This window comes from Branchiostoma floridae, chromosome 18 (assembly GCF_000003815.2).
Source record: "Branchiostoma floridae strain S238N-H82 chromosome 18, Bfl_VNyyK, whole genome shotgun sequence".
NCBI lineage: Eukaryota > Metazoa > Chordata > Leptocardii > Amphioxiformes > Branchiostomatidae > Branchiostoma > Branchiostoma floridae.
In genome coordinates this window covers 9,151,181-9,165,588 of record NC_049996.1, presented here as the reverse complement: position 1 = coordinate 9,165,588, position 14,408 = coordinate 9,151,181, and the positions used below count along the sequence as shown (strand labels likewise).

The 14,408-nt window shown below is 38.5% G+C and overlaps 1 protein-coding gene across 1 annotated transcript in view; it reads right to left on the bottom strand.

Moving 5' to 3' along the window:
* Positions 1-14,408, bottom strand: part of LOC118406216 (kalirin-like) — a gene marked incomplete in the record, with an annotated part of 160,338 nt that overhangs the window by 41,933 nt on the left and 103,997 nt on the right. Inside the window, 3 exon segments of the mRNA XM_035806117.1 lie at positions 9,932-10,055; positions 11,853-11,946; positions 13,915-13,996. Of these exon segments, the coding sequence (XP_035662010.1) occupies positions 9,932-10,055; positions 11,853-11,946; positions 13,915-13,996 (300 nt within the window).

The window sequence follows — 14,408 nt, the reverse complement described above, 5'->3', positions numbered from 1 at the left end:
CATTTGGGGACTGTAAGAATCAACTTGACAAGACAGTTTCTATTTTGTTTATCCTTCATTTTAATCTAATTTGTTTATTTCAGTAAAATTGAAACCAGGCAATAGTTGTTCCATTCTGCAGATTTGACAACTTTGAACAATCACTTAATTTGGTCAAGTACTTTAAAATATATTGAATACAGATGCAATGTATCTTCTAGTTTATCTATTGTTTACCCTAATTCTATTAATCTATTTCACTGAAATTGCAACAAGGCAATGGTTGTTCCTGTACATTTTGTAGATGTGTCAACTTTGAGAGATCACTTACTTTGGCCAAACATTTTTAGATACATGTTTATCAAATTCAGAAAACCTTTGTCTCATCTAGCTGACTATATTGCACAGAAACCTGTACATGCAACTTTGAGGCTATAAATGTCTATCGCTGCCATGTATTATAACTATAATGAAAAGATATCAATGTGATACTGTATTCCTTAGGTCTCTGACGTCATAGTTGGCACGGCTGTATCAGCTTACCCATGCCCCGTGACTATATTTCAGACAGCAAGTTTAATGTCTGAGAAGTATTTCTGAGTGTTAATCTTTCACTTCATATCTATATAGATATATCTGAATTCCAAGAATGTTCTTTATGAAGACAAAACCATTAATATCATACAATGTACATTGCATGATGACAAGACCATAAAGACCAAATGAGAGACGTGTAGTTGTCAATATACACTGTAACAGTGCTTCAGGATATAACATTCTATTTTTTGCTTTAGGTGATATATTTTTTAAACAAAAGGAATGGTACTGTCATATCTAATTGGTTACTTCTAGTGCCGGTATATCAAGCAAGGCTATTAAAGGACCAAGCAATTAAAACTACAACCTTTGCTTTCTAAATCCTTACTACTTCCTGATATTTAATTTCTGTGACTTTGACAAATAAATATCAAATTCATAGTAATGCCAATCTTTAAATCTTGAAATAAAACTTCTGAGATAACGATATCATGATATTACCCTGTATGCAGCTACCCTAGGCACATTAAAAATGGATCAGTAGAAATTAAATGCAGAGATATCAATCTCGTAATAGCATGTAATAAATAAAACCAAAGGGTATGCTAGCCTCATATATAAAGCAGTGGCCATCTCAAAATTCAAAGTGAAACGACATTCACCCAGCAGTGCTATACCTGGAGACACACCAGCAAAATGACAACACCAACATTTAAAAGAATTAACAGGAAGGTTTGGGGTTACAAAAGCTGCAAACCTGAGCCGGTTGCCACCCTGCGAATCCGAGGCATTTCTGGAAGACATACAGGGCGCCACAGGCCCTGGAGGACATCTTGGGCAGGAGAAGGCTGACACAGATTGTCATGAAAGCTGCTATCTACTCATGGGACCTGACCTTACTCGCTGGCACACACTTGGCGAGTGGCATCACAAAGAGAGACGCCGCTCTCTCCACACAAGTCTGACGTTCACTGTGCCGGTCGATTGCTACGCGGGGAGCTGTTGAGAGTGGGACGAATGGTGGTGGGTTTTCACACGAGTGCTTCTAGGCCCTGAATTTCATTAAGCTGGATGGTTGACTGTTTTGCGACGAGACGGCTTTGTGCAACTGGAGCATCCATCTGGTAAATCTGATCTCCCTTGTGACACACTAGAATTATTCAGTTAAGAGCACAATGTTTACGTATGGGTGTGAAGTCATGACAGTAGAGATACCTGTCTTACTTTAGACAGCATCAAACTGATGGAAGATTGAGCTGAATCACTCAAATTGCTGGGCTTTCAATTTCACAGTGTCTGAAGCAATAAGAAACAAAATGTCTTACAAACTTAGAATCATTAGTTTGTAAGATATATGACATTTGTCTGGTGTCTCCTTTTCTACTTGAAGACATTCTTTAAAGAAATGTGTAGCATACTGTGTATTGTCTTTATCTTAACAAGTACATTGTGACACTACCTGAATATCTTATTTTTTTAAGTCTTTACACCTTGAAGTAACATCACATTGTCAATAGGCTATACTTGTGATGAATCCTAACCAAATTTTTGACTTGCCAAATGCATATTTGTTGAAATTCATCTACTGGTTTTAAAATCATTATCAGTGACAGAGCAAACATTTATACATGAACATGCAAACTAGAAAATCCAATGATTAAGCTATTCTTCAAACAAATATACAGGTCCAGCCTTCCTAAGAATAACTTCAGCCAGCCCTACATGTACATGTTATCTACATACCAGCTGGTGCATCATGGGACAGGTGCATCAGTCTCTCTGCGAGGTCAAATGTTACGTCAAGACACCAGTCAAGCAAAAACAGTTTTGGCAGCATGTCAGGAGCGCCTGACTCCGCTAACAAATTTATTCCTTAGAGGCCATGAGCTCTCTCTCTGCATTTACGACAATTGCATATCTTTGCCTGAACTTTGGCCAGAATTTCTGGTAATGGACTGTAAATTTTGGACGTCACGTTGCCGCAGGCTCTATCTGTTCCTCAGAAAACAGATCTAGAGCAGGGTCTAGATGGCACTTTTTGTTTAGACGTCTCTCTCTCTCTCTGCATTTACGACAATTGCATATCTTTACCTGAACTTTGGCCAGAATTTCTGTTAACGGATTAGTAAATTTTGGACGTCACGTCGCCGCAGGCTCTATCTGTTCCTCAGAAAACAGATCTAGAGCAGGGTCTAGATGGCACTTTTTGTTTAGACGGTCACTCTCTCTGCATTTACGACAATTGCATATCTTTACCTGAACCCTGGCCTCATTTTCTTGTAATGGATAGTAAATTTGGACGTCACATTGACACGGGCTCTATCGGTTTCTCAGAAAAGAATGGGGCCAAGCTGGCAGCTTTTGCGTAGAATGCCCCTCCTGTATTTTTATCAACTGGTGGGGGTAACCCCTACAAATTGATGGCATTATCGGTTACATAGAGTTCCCAAATGCACTGTAAATTAGACTGTGGTTAGCCAACAAATATCTGACACTCACAAGTTAAAGGCAGACCAGATTTAAGCTGTCAATTTGGTTTAGACTGTCTCTCCTGTATTTTTATCAACTGGTGGGGTAAACCCTACAAATTGATGGCATTATTGGCTATATAACGTTCCCAAATGCACTGTAAATTAGTCTGTGATTAGCTAACAAGTTTGAAGCTTACATGTTAAAGGCGGATCAGATAGGTTCTAATGTACCTTCAACGACCTTGGTTAAAGACCATGGTTTGACATTGAGGGGGATGACCCTTCTCTCAGGTAAACGTTGCGTAAATATCGTGATTACTGGGGTTGAATCTAAATGGCGGACATTAGGCTGAGAGCAAAACCCCCACTTAACGCTCCGCATTCCTCACTGCGTTCACAGCGCACGCTGTGCATACGGAAGCCGTTAATGTGTCTGTGAAGGCACTAACATTTCAAAGGTCAGCTAATGAGCGAAAACACCAAACTTTCACGTGTAATTATCCTTGTAAGGTTGTAAATGACTGGTAATAAATTGAAATAATTGAAATTAAGACAGGGATAAACTATAACAACAGACCTATGAACCATCTGTGAAATGAGACATTGCTGTTAAAGGATTTCAGTCCATACACAAAAGATCACGTCAGGCCACTGCATTTTGCACTGGGGCATCAGATATTGATATTTACTGATGAACACCATTAAAAGGCTATCAGGGTACGTCACAGTGAGAATTCTATGGGCAGAAAACACATCTATTCAGATATATATAGATCCATCTACAACAAAATCAACTTTTTACCTAAACTTCACCTTGCCTTGTCTGTACTACATTTGCGTAGATATTACAATAAGCATTTTATCATGACCGTACAAAGTCTTAATATGTAGTAGATCATAAGATGTAATATATTTCCAAACTCTGAGAGAAAAATGTTTTATAATTTGCAATGTCCAGATAAAAACATGGGGTTTGCACATATTCAAGGATCTAAGTGTTATAACACATGGTAAGCACATCTCTTTGCAGAATTGCATCATATTGATCGAAAAATGCAGACGGGAAATCCCTTGCAACTGACGGAATGACAGCAAAGGCCATACCTCCGAAGCCATGAATTCAAACGAGCCAATCGTGTGCCGGCGTTTCGACATCCATCTCTTCATACGACGCATCTCGAGATCCTCCCGTAGATTAAGTGTCGGGGCGAGGCTCTATGGAAATCTCTCCTATCTGTTTACGATGGACTAGCTTGTAGACAGGCCTGAAACGTTTTCACTTTCATGCAAGTGGAGTGAAACAGAAACAATCTCCGCTGTCCTCTGCTGCGCTGCGTGCCACAACTGACTGTTCACTTGACATTACGGCTACTTGCCTTGCTGAACAAATGTTTGAGGTGCTTAAGATAGAGGAGAGGGAATGGAGGAGCCTCTGTGCAAATCTCTGCTGTTTATTTGAAGAGCAGGGGATTCTGAAATGTTTATGCTAACTGGTACAGTCCCAAAATACTTCTCTTAATGATCTACAGATGACATTTGTGTACATGTACATGCTAGATGGAGGTGTAAATTAGCTGTACAATATTTAACTTGATAAATCAGTTATGGAAGGTGCCAAATTACTACTTATTGATACTTCACACTATGGGAAAGATGCAAAATTACTTATTATAATAATAGTTTTGATCACACTGTAGGAAAATTTTGAAATGGTTTCTGGAAATTCTTAATGGACCTTTCACTTGTACTTTTACCATAATAAGGTCTCCAATAAGTGACAGCTAATTGTTCAGTTTGTATATACATGTAGCTGGATCAGTATAATAATATCTTTAGAAACAAGACATTAGACCTTAAGTTATACTACTTGCGATTGACATCTAAGGACATTCAAAACCATTATACATCTTCTAAATTAGCCTCGTGTATAATCAGTCAAATCATAAAGTGACATTGTGTGCTTTTTCTCTGTTCGAGTAGCAATTGTAGTCTAATTGATGGTTAACCTTATAATTAAATTAAGTTAAGTGAAGAAGTTTTCGTCTTATCTTCTGAAAAATTCCTCCACTCAAAGAAAGCACCACAAACTCCATTGAGATTTGATCACAAACAAACACTGATTAGGAAACTGATAAACTGATAAACAGGATCTTGATAACAAGCTGGCTTCCACAAACACTTTCTTTGTACTCCCACATACTTTGTACTGCTTTCTGCAAGAGCCTGTAATGATTTGGGTTCAACTTGAAATCAAGTCTCTGCAGATCTTTCTTTCCATGGACACAAAGACTGAGACATGGTTTTGTATGTCCTTAATCTCTGCAAAGAGGCTAGGCAGTATGGAAGAAGAAGACTGAAGATCTCAAGTCAAAGCTGAATCATTTCAATTTCTATCACACACTGTTTATCAGATGTTTTGTCTTCAGGACTCTGGCGGTGGTACATTTTAGTGTAACGGGTCACCACACTATCATTTCTGTCCACCGCACTAAATTGAGGACTATTGCCCTTATTTTCACTGGCTTAGATCTTAGTATGTACTTGAATAACTATAAATGTCAGTCGAGATCAAAAATTAAAAATTTTGATACGGCCCTCCAAACTGACCCAAAAAAATCTTCTTATTGCCTGTGGTCTGCAAAGATATGAACACCTTAAAGTTCCTATGTCAACTTTCTACCTGACAATTTTCAAAATTGCCACACCGGAGACCCCCCTTCCCCACCATCTCACGACTGGTAGCTGCACTACGTGTACCCAGTGTCAATTTATCACCATTGAGCTCAAACAGAATGATCTTGGCTGGATTTGAACCCTGCTATTGTTCTACCCATAAACTGCAACTTCAGCTTAATGCCAGCTAGTTTGGTAGGTGCTTGTGTGAGCTGAATCAAAAATCAGTAGAGAACCTTCGCCTTCAGAATTTTTTTTATTCCTGAAGAAGTGAGACCTAATGAAATCAGACAACCCTAGGCTCATAGTCCCTCAGCCAATAAAAGCTACATGTATTTTGACAACAGCGAAAAGGTCATGTGCATCAAGCTTTTGAACTGCATATGAAAGGCACAAATTGCATCTGTGATTCTTGTCCTTCGAAGAGACAGCAGCATTTGCCAAAGGAAGGGTATTACATTTTTACAAAAATGTTTTTGTATGCATGTTTGAACTATTTTTTCAAATCAAAGCATGCTATTTGAATGCATTCAAGTTCACATTTTCCAGCAGTAAAAATGCAGGTTTGCATTCTAACGACCCATAAGTATGATGTCTTATTGAATAAATCTTCCCAAAGCTCTTCTGCACAGAATGCCACCTGAACTCTTGTCCCCGGTAGCTAGTTATTTTACGGGCGTACCCACCACATCAATCTACTGTCTGCTGCCGGGAAATTTGCTGCACGATCAGAGGAATGCCAAGTGGCCGTGACAAATATTTTGAGATGCAGTTATTTGGGTCACTGACTAGCGCTGGGTCCCCAAGGCAAACCTGGTACCATTTTGAGGTTTTCTCAAGATTTCCTGAATTTATTTCCGAAGAAATTATGAAGAAGAAAAAAACAGTGTGACAATTCATGATAGGATGATATCAATTTTCAGCATACTGAAGTTGCATTGTGCAAAATTTTCTTCAAGAGGTAAGGACAATTTGACCACATATTCTTAAATATGTAAGTACCCAGTTTATCTAATTATAAAAGATAAAACCATAATTACTTTTACTTTAATAATAATGTAGGTATATAGAAAACTGTTAGGTTTGAGTTGATCTTTACAATCTGGGTTTGAAAAGGCATGTAGTATACTATATGTAGTATACATGAAATAATAAAAGCATGCCCTCTACATTTTTTTTTCAAACAAATTGTTGTCATGAGGAGTAAAAAACACAGTTGAGGAAACAATCCAATAATTTGAAGCAAAGAATCTAAAACTTTATCTAAGATATTTTCTCTTACTGAAGTCATTTCAATCTGTTCCAAACTACACTTTTTGCCAACCCTCTTGAAAAAATTATCTTTTGAAATGGTACTTGCACTTCTGCGACTGTCCCTTGGATAAATTGGAAATTAACGCAGAGTTTTCTTTTTGGCAGGGAAGTCATCATTAATTCTTCTAAAACAGGATACAACGCTGGGTAATACAGACTTAATTGTTCACACTCCACGAGACGCGAACAATCACAGCGGAATACAGAACAGCCTAAAATCTCAATAAGGACTGTCAACAGTGTCCTCAATGGGTGTTATTGGTGCTGCAGAAGTTAGCAAATTGCAACCGTTGCAAATTGCAGTGTTACAATTAGTGTTCTAAAAGTAGCTTAACCAAGGAAGAAACCCTTTTTTGGTGTATCTACTTTCAAGTATTGTACGAAGCGGAGTACAACTTATGTAAATTAGCTTATCATATGCAGAAATTCAAAGACAAAGTATTTGTCTTCACTTTCCAAAAGTAATATATTCTGATTGTGGTTTGATTACTCAGTTAAGACTAAGTATAAATTCAAAGAATGTATGAAATATGCAAACCACAAAGTTTTTAAATTAATGTTAAATAAATTAACTAAATATTAATGTTACTAGCAAGATTAAAACTTCTTGTTCTTGTTAAGGAATTCAATCAGCAAGAATTCATATAGAATTTTACTCTAAATTCATAATATCATGAATCACAGTCAAACTATTTTTCACTGAAAACCACTGAGGTACTTTCTTTCGCCAAATATCCATCCTCAATGACTGTATAGAAATTTTGAAAATGACACTACTTTCAACATTATGATAACAGTCCTATTGTATGCATGCTCAGTTAACATGCATTGGCATAATACCGGTCATAAGCCTTATACCGGTCGATTAAAAATAGTGGAACTTAAAGAGATCTACACATGCAACAATAGTTATTTCTGAGGTATGCACACTTCAGACATCTAGGTGTCCAATACATAATTTACAAAGCATCGATAACAATGCATTCGAAGACAACAAGGCCAAAAGTTTTCAGGTCATTTTCGGGGCAGGCGAGCTCGTCGTGGGACAAACACACTGTCACGTTCATCGCCAGATTTGTAGATAATAATCACATGTGCTCACGGCACAAGACGAGCATGATTCAACAGCAATCTTGAATTTCTTTTGGTGACCTACAACTCGTGTAAAAGTGTGAGGAACCGTTGCATTATCGCCCGGATCTACGGCTGAATGGGTCAAATTGAACGTACGCCGCCATTTTCCCGCCATTTTTAATGCTACGGCCAGCAGTAAAGTTTTACGTCATAGCGGTTGTGACGGACCAAAATTAAAAGAAAATTCTTGTCAGTACGCCCATTTTCTCATGACTTTTTGTATGCTCATGCAGATTTTTGTTTTGTGCAACTACTAACAGGAAAGAAAGGAACAACAGAGGATGTATAAAGGTACATAGCGGCAGTTAATTGTGCCGTGTTTCTTTCGACCGGTATAGTGCACCCCCTTCCAACCACGCGCCCGTTCTCCGTGCAATTCCGCGGTGTGTTCCAATCACGATATTATGTTTTTAGCAGGACCAGAGAGACAAAATAATTTACACAAAAGAAGTGGCAAAGGTAAGCTGTAACAGCAACATGTAACTGGAGAAAATGATGCGTTGATCATTTGCCAAATTAGCATTGCTTGAGAAATTGCAGTAAACCGACCGGTATTATGCCAATGGATGTTACAATATTACATGTACATGTACATGCAAAACGATCAGCTTATCTTATTCATATGCACATTCATTTTAATGGCACAAATTCTGCACCCCCCATGGATGGTATCTTCACCTCACAAGCATGAAGTTTGTATCATACATAAATTTGGTATTTTGGTCTTGAAATAATTGCGCTATCAATAACAGGCTCACAGACACAGACAGCTGTAGTGGACAAAATTAGTGTCCTGCAACGTTATATAACAGTCAAGGGAGTAGAAAGTAGAATACTTCACTCCTGCACTTTCTTCTACATCATAACTGCATTGCGAACCTGACACCAATGAAACTATTCCAGGAAACTAGCCAATTAAAACGAACACGCAAACGATGTTTCAACTCTCTTAAATGCACGACAGTAGAAAGAATCTAATACTCGAAGCGCAGAATAAAATGCAACATCAATCTTGTCGTGAGACGTGACACAGGCAAAAATGAGGACAGAATATAAAAACCTCGCTACGGTAGTGGAGTAAGTTGATGGATTCAAAGCCTTATTTCTACTGTTAGGTATTACATTGAATGGGCACGTCACCGTGGCATTGCTACGTCCTACAGACATCGCGGCGCCGTAGGGTCCAGCCTTCACAACTCCTTCAACATTTTTGGCGTGACGAATTACAAGTCGGTGCAGAATATAGATTACCTTGTAACATACTTTGACGAAATGAACTATTCCTGTACAAGTAAAGCTCTTGATTGTCATACTGAATTTTCATCAAAACATGAGAGACTTGCAAAAAGGGTGGATACAGTACAAACGACTTTCTTATTTTTCAGCTACACAGGTCCTGCATATCTGTTACTTAAAGAGAGCTTGCAGGGTTGGACAAGTTTTCTAAAATTCACTTGTCCTATCTAGCAAATAAAAGATTAACTTGCCCGAACCAATTTTGTACTTTCTCAAAATTCAAATGTCACTTTTATATTAATGTATGCATTTCCACTTCCAGAAATGGAATTCTTATTATTGCCCCAATTTTTCTATGTTCACCACTTCTTCATGTCATAACTGGAAAAAGTGACAAGAATATCAAAATTTCAATGGAGAATCTTACTTGCTCGATCGGGCCAGTAGGGTAGGTCATGCACTTGCCCAATCAGCACTTTCACTACGACACTAGCACTGGACAACAGGGCTAGTGGACTTGTCCAACCCTGGCTTGAATCAGTCAGCTGAGGAAAAGAGCTGAAACAAAGAAAAAAAGAACTTCTTACCTTGTCGCTGTCTATGGTAGTTGCTGAAGTCACAGAACCAGTTTCCTGCTGCTCCATACTGTGGACACTCCCCTCCTCTGTGGAATGCACACTCTCACTCTCTTCTCCTCCTATGCTCGGCTCTCTGAGGGAGGAAGTCAACCAAAAATAATATCAGTGCAAAGCTTACATGATGAATGACAGAATCTAAAAAAAATTACATCAATTTGTGTCTAAGTCATACAGACCCTTTGTGCCATTGCTCTTGCAGTTGATAGCATCATTCAAATAATCTACTTTATAATGCGCCAAAAAGCAGTTACTCAAGCAACTGCATTTGAATTTGGAATCGGTCAGATATCCGTTTTCTTTCGTCTGAGTGATACTGGAGAGATCTTGTAGGAGAGCAGTTTTTATATCCTAGCTATGAATTGATATGCAAAAGAGATCCAGTGTCACTGACGAAAGACAACGGATGTTATCTGAAACGTCGACCGTTTCCAAAATCATATCCAGTTGCTTGAGTAACTGCTTTTAGGCGTACCTTATTACCTGGATGTCTAACCTTCATCGACCTACATGTACTCTGAAATGTCCAAGTACCCAGTTGCAACAAGACTGATAGATGAATAGCAAATTACTCTCCCTAATGAAGAAAAGTCCCTGCCGCACCTGCCTAAAAGACAGGTGGTTGGCCGTAAATTCAAGAAATGAGGGCCAGATTGATCGTGGGCTGACATCACAGACAGAAAACAAGATCAAAGTAACCAATTACAACACCACAAATCTAGGTCGAAGAGAAGTAGGTACTATTTCTTTTGAAAATGGACGGTGGCCTCATTTCTCAGCTATTATTATGTGAAAATCTTATAAGAATCAGTTGCAATTCTCGGGAAACGCATTTTACGATCTTTTAAGGTATCTTTATGACTTGATGCCCTAAATTTGATGACTTGTTGCTCTAAATTTTACGGCCATAATATTATAAATCTTTGCAGAGCAAAATGAGGAAAATCCATCTGGGAAGTAACTACCATAAAAAGCACTAAATATGCACTATTCAACATAGTATATTACCAAAAAAGAATACATCTGAGACATTAAAAGCAAAGAAATAGGAAATCCACCCGTGCGAGTGATCTCCTCGACATAAGGACATCCTGATCAACGCAACCACTTTTTGTGGTCCTTAATATTAAGATAATTTTTTGTATTGGCCAAAGCATTGGGAATCTTGTCTATACTGTCCACAGAGACCAGATTTATCAATCCTCTAAGTGGTCTTTTTTGCAGGCTCCTTTTTGAGCAGGTTTCACTGCACAAGCAACAGCTACATTTTGATTTATGTGTCAAACTAACAGACCATAAAACAAAACAATTCAAAGCTACAGGTACTCATACATTCAAATAAAAAACGGTTAGCGTGCGCGAACGATGATCCTCTGTTTTTGCAGGCTCCCTTTTGAGCTGGTTTAACTGTACAAGTAACAGCTATATTTTGATCTACAAGTCAAACTAACAAACCATAAAACAAAACGATTCAAAGCTACAGGTACTCGTACGTTCACCTAAAAAACAGTTAGTGTGCGCGAACAATGATCCTCTGTTTTTGCAGGCTCCCTTTTGAGCAGGTTTAACTGCACAAGCGACAGCTACATTTTGATTAAAGTGTCACACTAACAAACCATAAAACAAAACGATTCAAAGCTACAGGTACTCATACATCCAAATAAAAAAAAACGGTTAGCGTGCGCGAATGATGAGTGATGTGGACTTACCACGGAGACTTGTTCTGCGTCAGGAGTTTAGCTGCTGCCTTGAGTAAAAGCTATATTTTGATCTACGTGTCAAACTAACAAAGCATAAAACAAGACGATTCAAAGCTACAGGTGCTCATACATTCAAATAAAATAAAAACGAACAATGAGTGATGCAGACTTACCGCGGAGACTTGTTCTGCGTCAGGAGTTTAGCTGCTGCCTTGAGAAGCGACGGTTGCTGTCTGCTGTCGTTACGCTGCAGAGCATCATTCAGCGCTGGGGGCATTAAAAAAACACGCATAAGAAACAGATCCCTTTCATCACCAAATTTGCATCTCTTTTGCAGTCAGTTCTAACACAATCTTAACCTCATCCCTACTACTCAACCACGTAACCAAAGAAAATCTGATTACAAAAGACTACCTCAGTCAAATGAAGGTTAAAAATCTCACCCTTTTTATTGCCAACAAAGGCACAATCCAATTTTCTAAGAGAGTCAAAGATGCTCCTCAAAAGACAAAGACATGCCGATCACGTATCTAAGACCCATTTGTTCACCAGGCATGCAAAATCTCATTTCCAGCATTATTCACTCTCGGCAGCGTCTCACATATTCAGACACCGTTGGGGAATCTTCCATCCCTTGAGATGTTATTTTATGAACACTTCACTTGCCACGTCTTCTTTCAGAGTATGATCTGGGCTGTACACAGCACATAAGTATTGAGAAGGCAGAGTGCCAAATCTTATCAAGGAGGAGGACATTGTTACATTTGCAGGGCTCGAAATACCACTTGCATATGCAGGTTAGTGCTGGTATAATTGGTGCAAGTATTTCTGGTGTCTACCTGCACCTAGCCTGTATTGGTCCATGTACTGGGGTTTATACATAAATGTCATATGATGTAGGTGTATATGGATCGTTATTAGCTGCATTGACTGTACTGTTACCACCTATTAAGTATGAAAGAAAAAATAACAATGGTCCCTGAACAATTTTAGTATGACTGGTGCAGGTAAAATTTGTCTGGTGCAGGTAATTTTCAATGTTACCTGCACCAGTGCAGGTATGCAGAAAAAAGTATTTCGAGCCCTGATTTGTGAGGCATTGTGCTGCAAAGGTCAGGTTTTAAAGTCTTGCACACAATGAAAAACCAATATCTAAACTGCTCAAGTGGAGAAGATAGTACAATGTTGCATAACAAAAACAGATCAATCTTGAAAGGTTTCTTTTGCTGACCCACAATGAATATGTAAAGAAGGTATAAATTAGATACACTGACTAAAGGGGTTTATTGGCATGCAAATAATACAGTTGAACAGTGAACGTGTTCTCATCATCATCATCATCATCATCATTTGTCATCCTCATTATGAGGTGGAACAAGTATTAAGACAAATAAGCTTAAGGTAGTCCAATTTCAAGTGCTTTTCTTTAAACGACTCACTATCTGTACCTCAAACTAAATCAGTCATGACTCAGTGATTAAACGTGAGGAATTATCATAATTGTTATATTTTACCAACTTGAAGTTTCCACAGTCAAATGTGGTCTAAAACAGAGGCAGTTAGTGTTGTTTACAATTGAAGATAGGATTTTAAAATGCCAGTGGACTTCGGATACTCCTAACAGAATCCCTTGTTAGCAAAATGGACCGTTGTTTTAAATATATAAGGTTTCCAGATAATCAGGTCCAGGTTCAGGTCTGGACCTAGACCAACCTGGACTGTACCTATACCTGAACTTTCTGTACCGATTCCCACCCCTAGTGTGGCAGCAAATAATCAATTCCAATTTCTAGTACTTTTCTTAAGACGTTCCTGCACAGTTTCAAATGCTTTTCTTCAGTCTACATGTAGGCCAAATGACACAGTATCTTTAACTCAAACTGAATCAGTTAATGTGATCAAACGATCGCAAGAGCCTATGTTTACAGCCTGAATGACAGGTTGCCCTACCTGCAGTTACCTGACGTTCCTGCACAGTTTCAAATGCTTTTCTTTAGTCTAGGCTGAGTGACACAGTATCTTTAACTCAAACCGAATCAGTTATGTGATCAAACGAGAGGCTATGTTTACAGCCTGATCAGATGAATGACATGTTGCCCAACCTGCCGTTATGTGCATCTGACGTTCCTGCACAGTTTCAAATGCTTTTCTTTAGTCTAGGCCAAATGACACAGTATCTTTACAGTGTAACTCAAACTGAATCATGTTTACAGCCTGAATGACGGGTTGCCCTACCTGCCGTTATGTGCATCTGACGTTCCTGCACAGTTTCACGGATCTTCTTCACCCAGGACTGCTTCACTTCCAGACTGGAAGCCTGAAAAACACACAAGAACGACCCGTATTACAATCTATTCCTCACAATTTAGCAACAAAATGGTCAAATTAGCAAAAATACAGAAAACATGAAAATGATGACGCACCATTATCTGATAAAAGATAGAGTGGGCTGAATCTTAATCCTTTTCTGAGAAAGCAATTACTATCAATTTCATGCATCTGATGTATCAGTTACTGTTATACAACGAAAATGTAAGGTTAATATGCATAAGCTAGAGCATAGTTTTCCTATTTTGGGCTATGGTTCTGGACAGAATAAAATGGTATTGTCAAAAAAACAAAAGAAACACTGTAGGTAAAATATTGTTGATAAGACAGGCTGTTGTTACAATAGGGGAGGCTGGATACAAAGAAATGTACCAAAAATATCAGGTCCATACAATGTATTT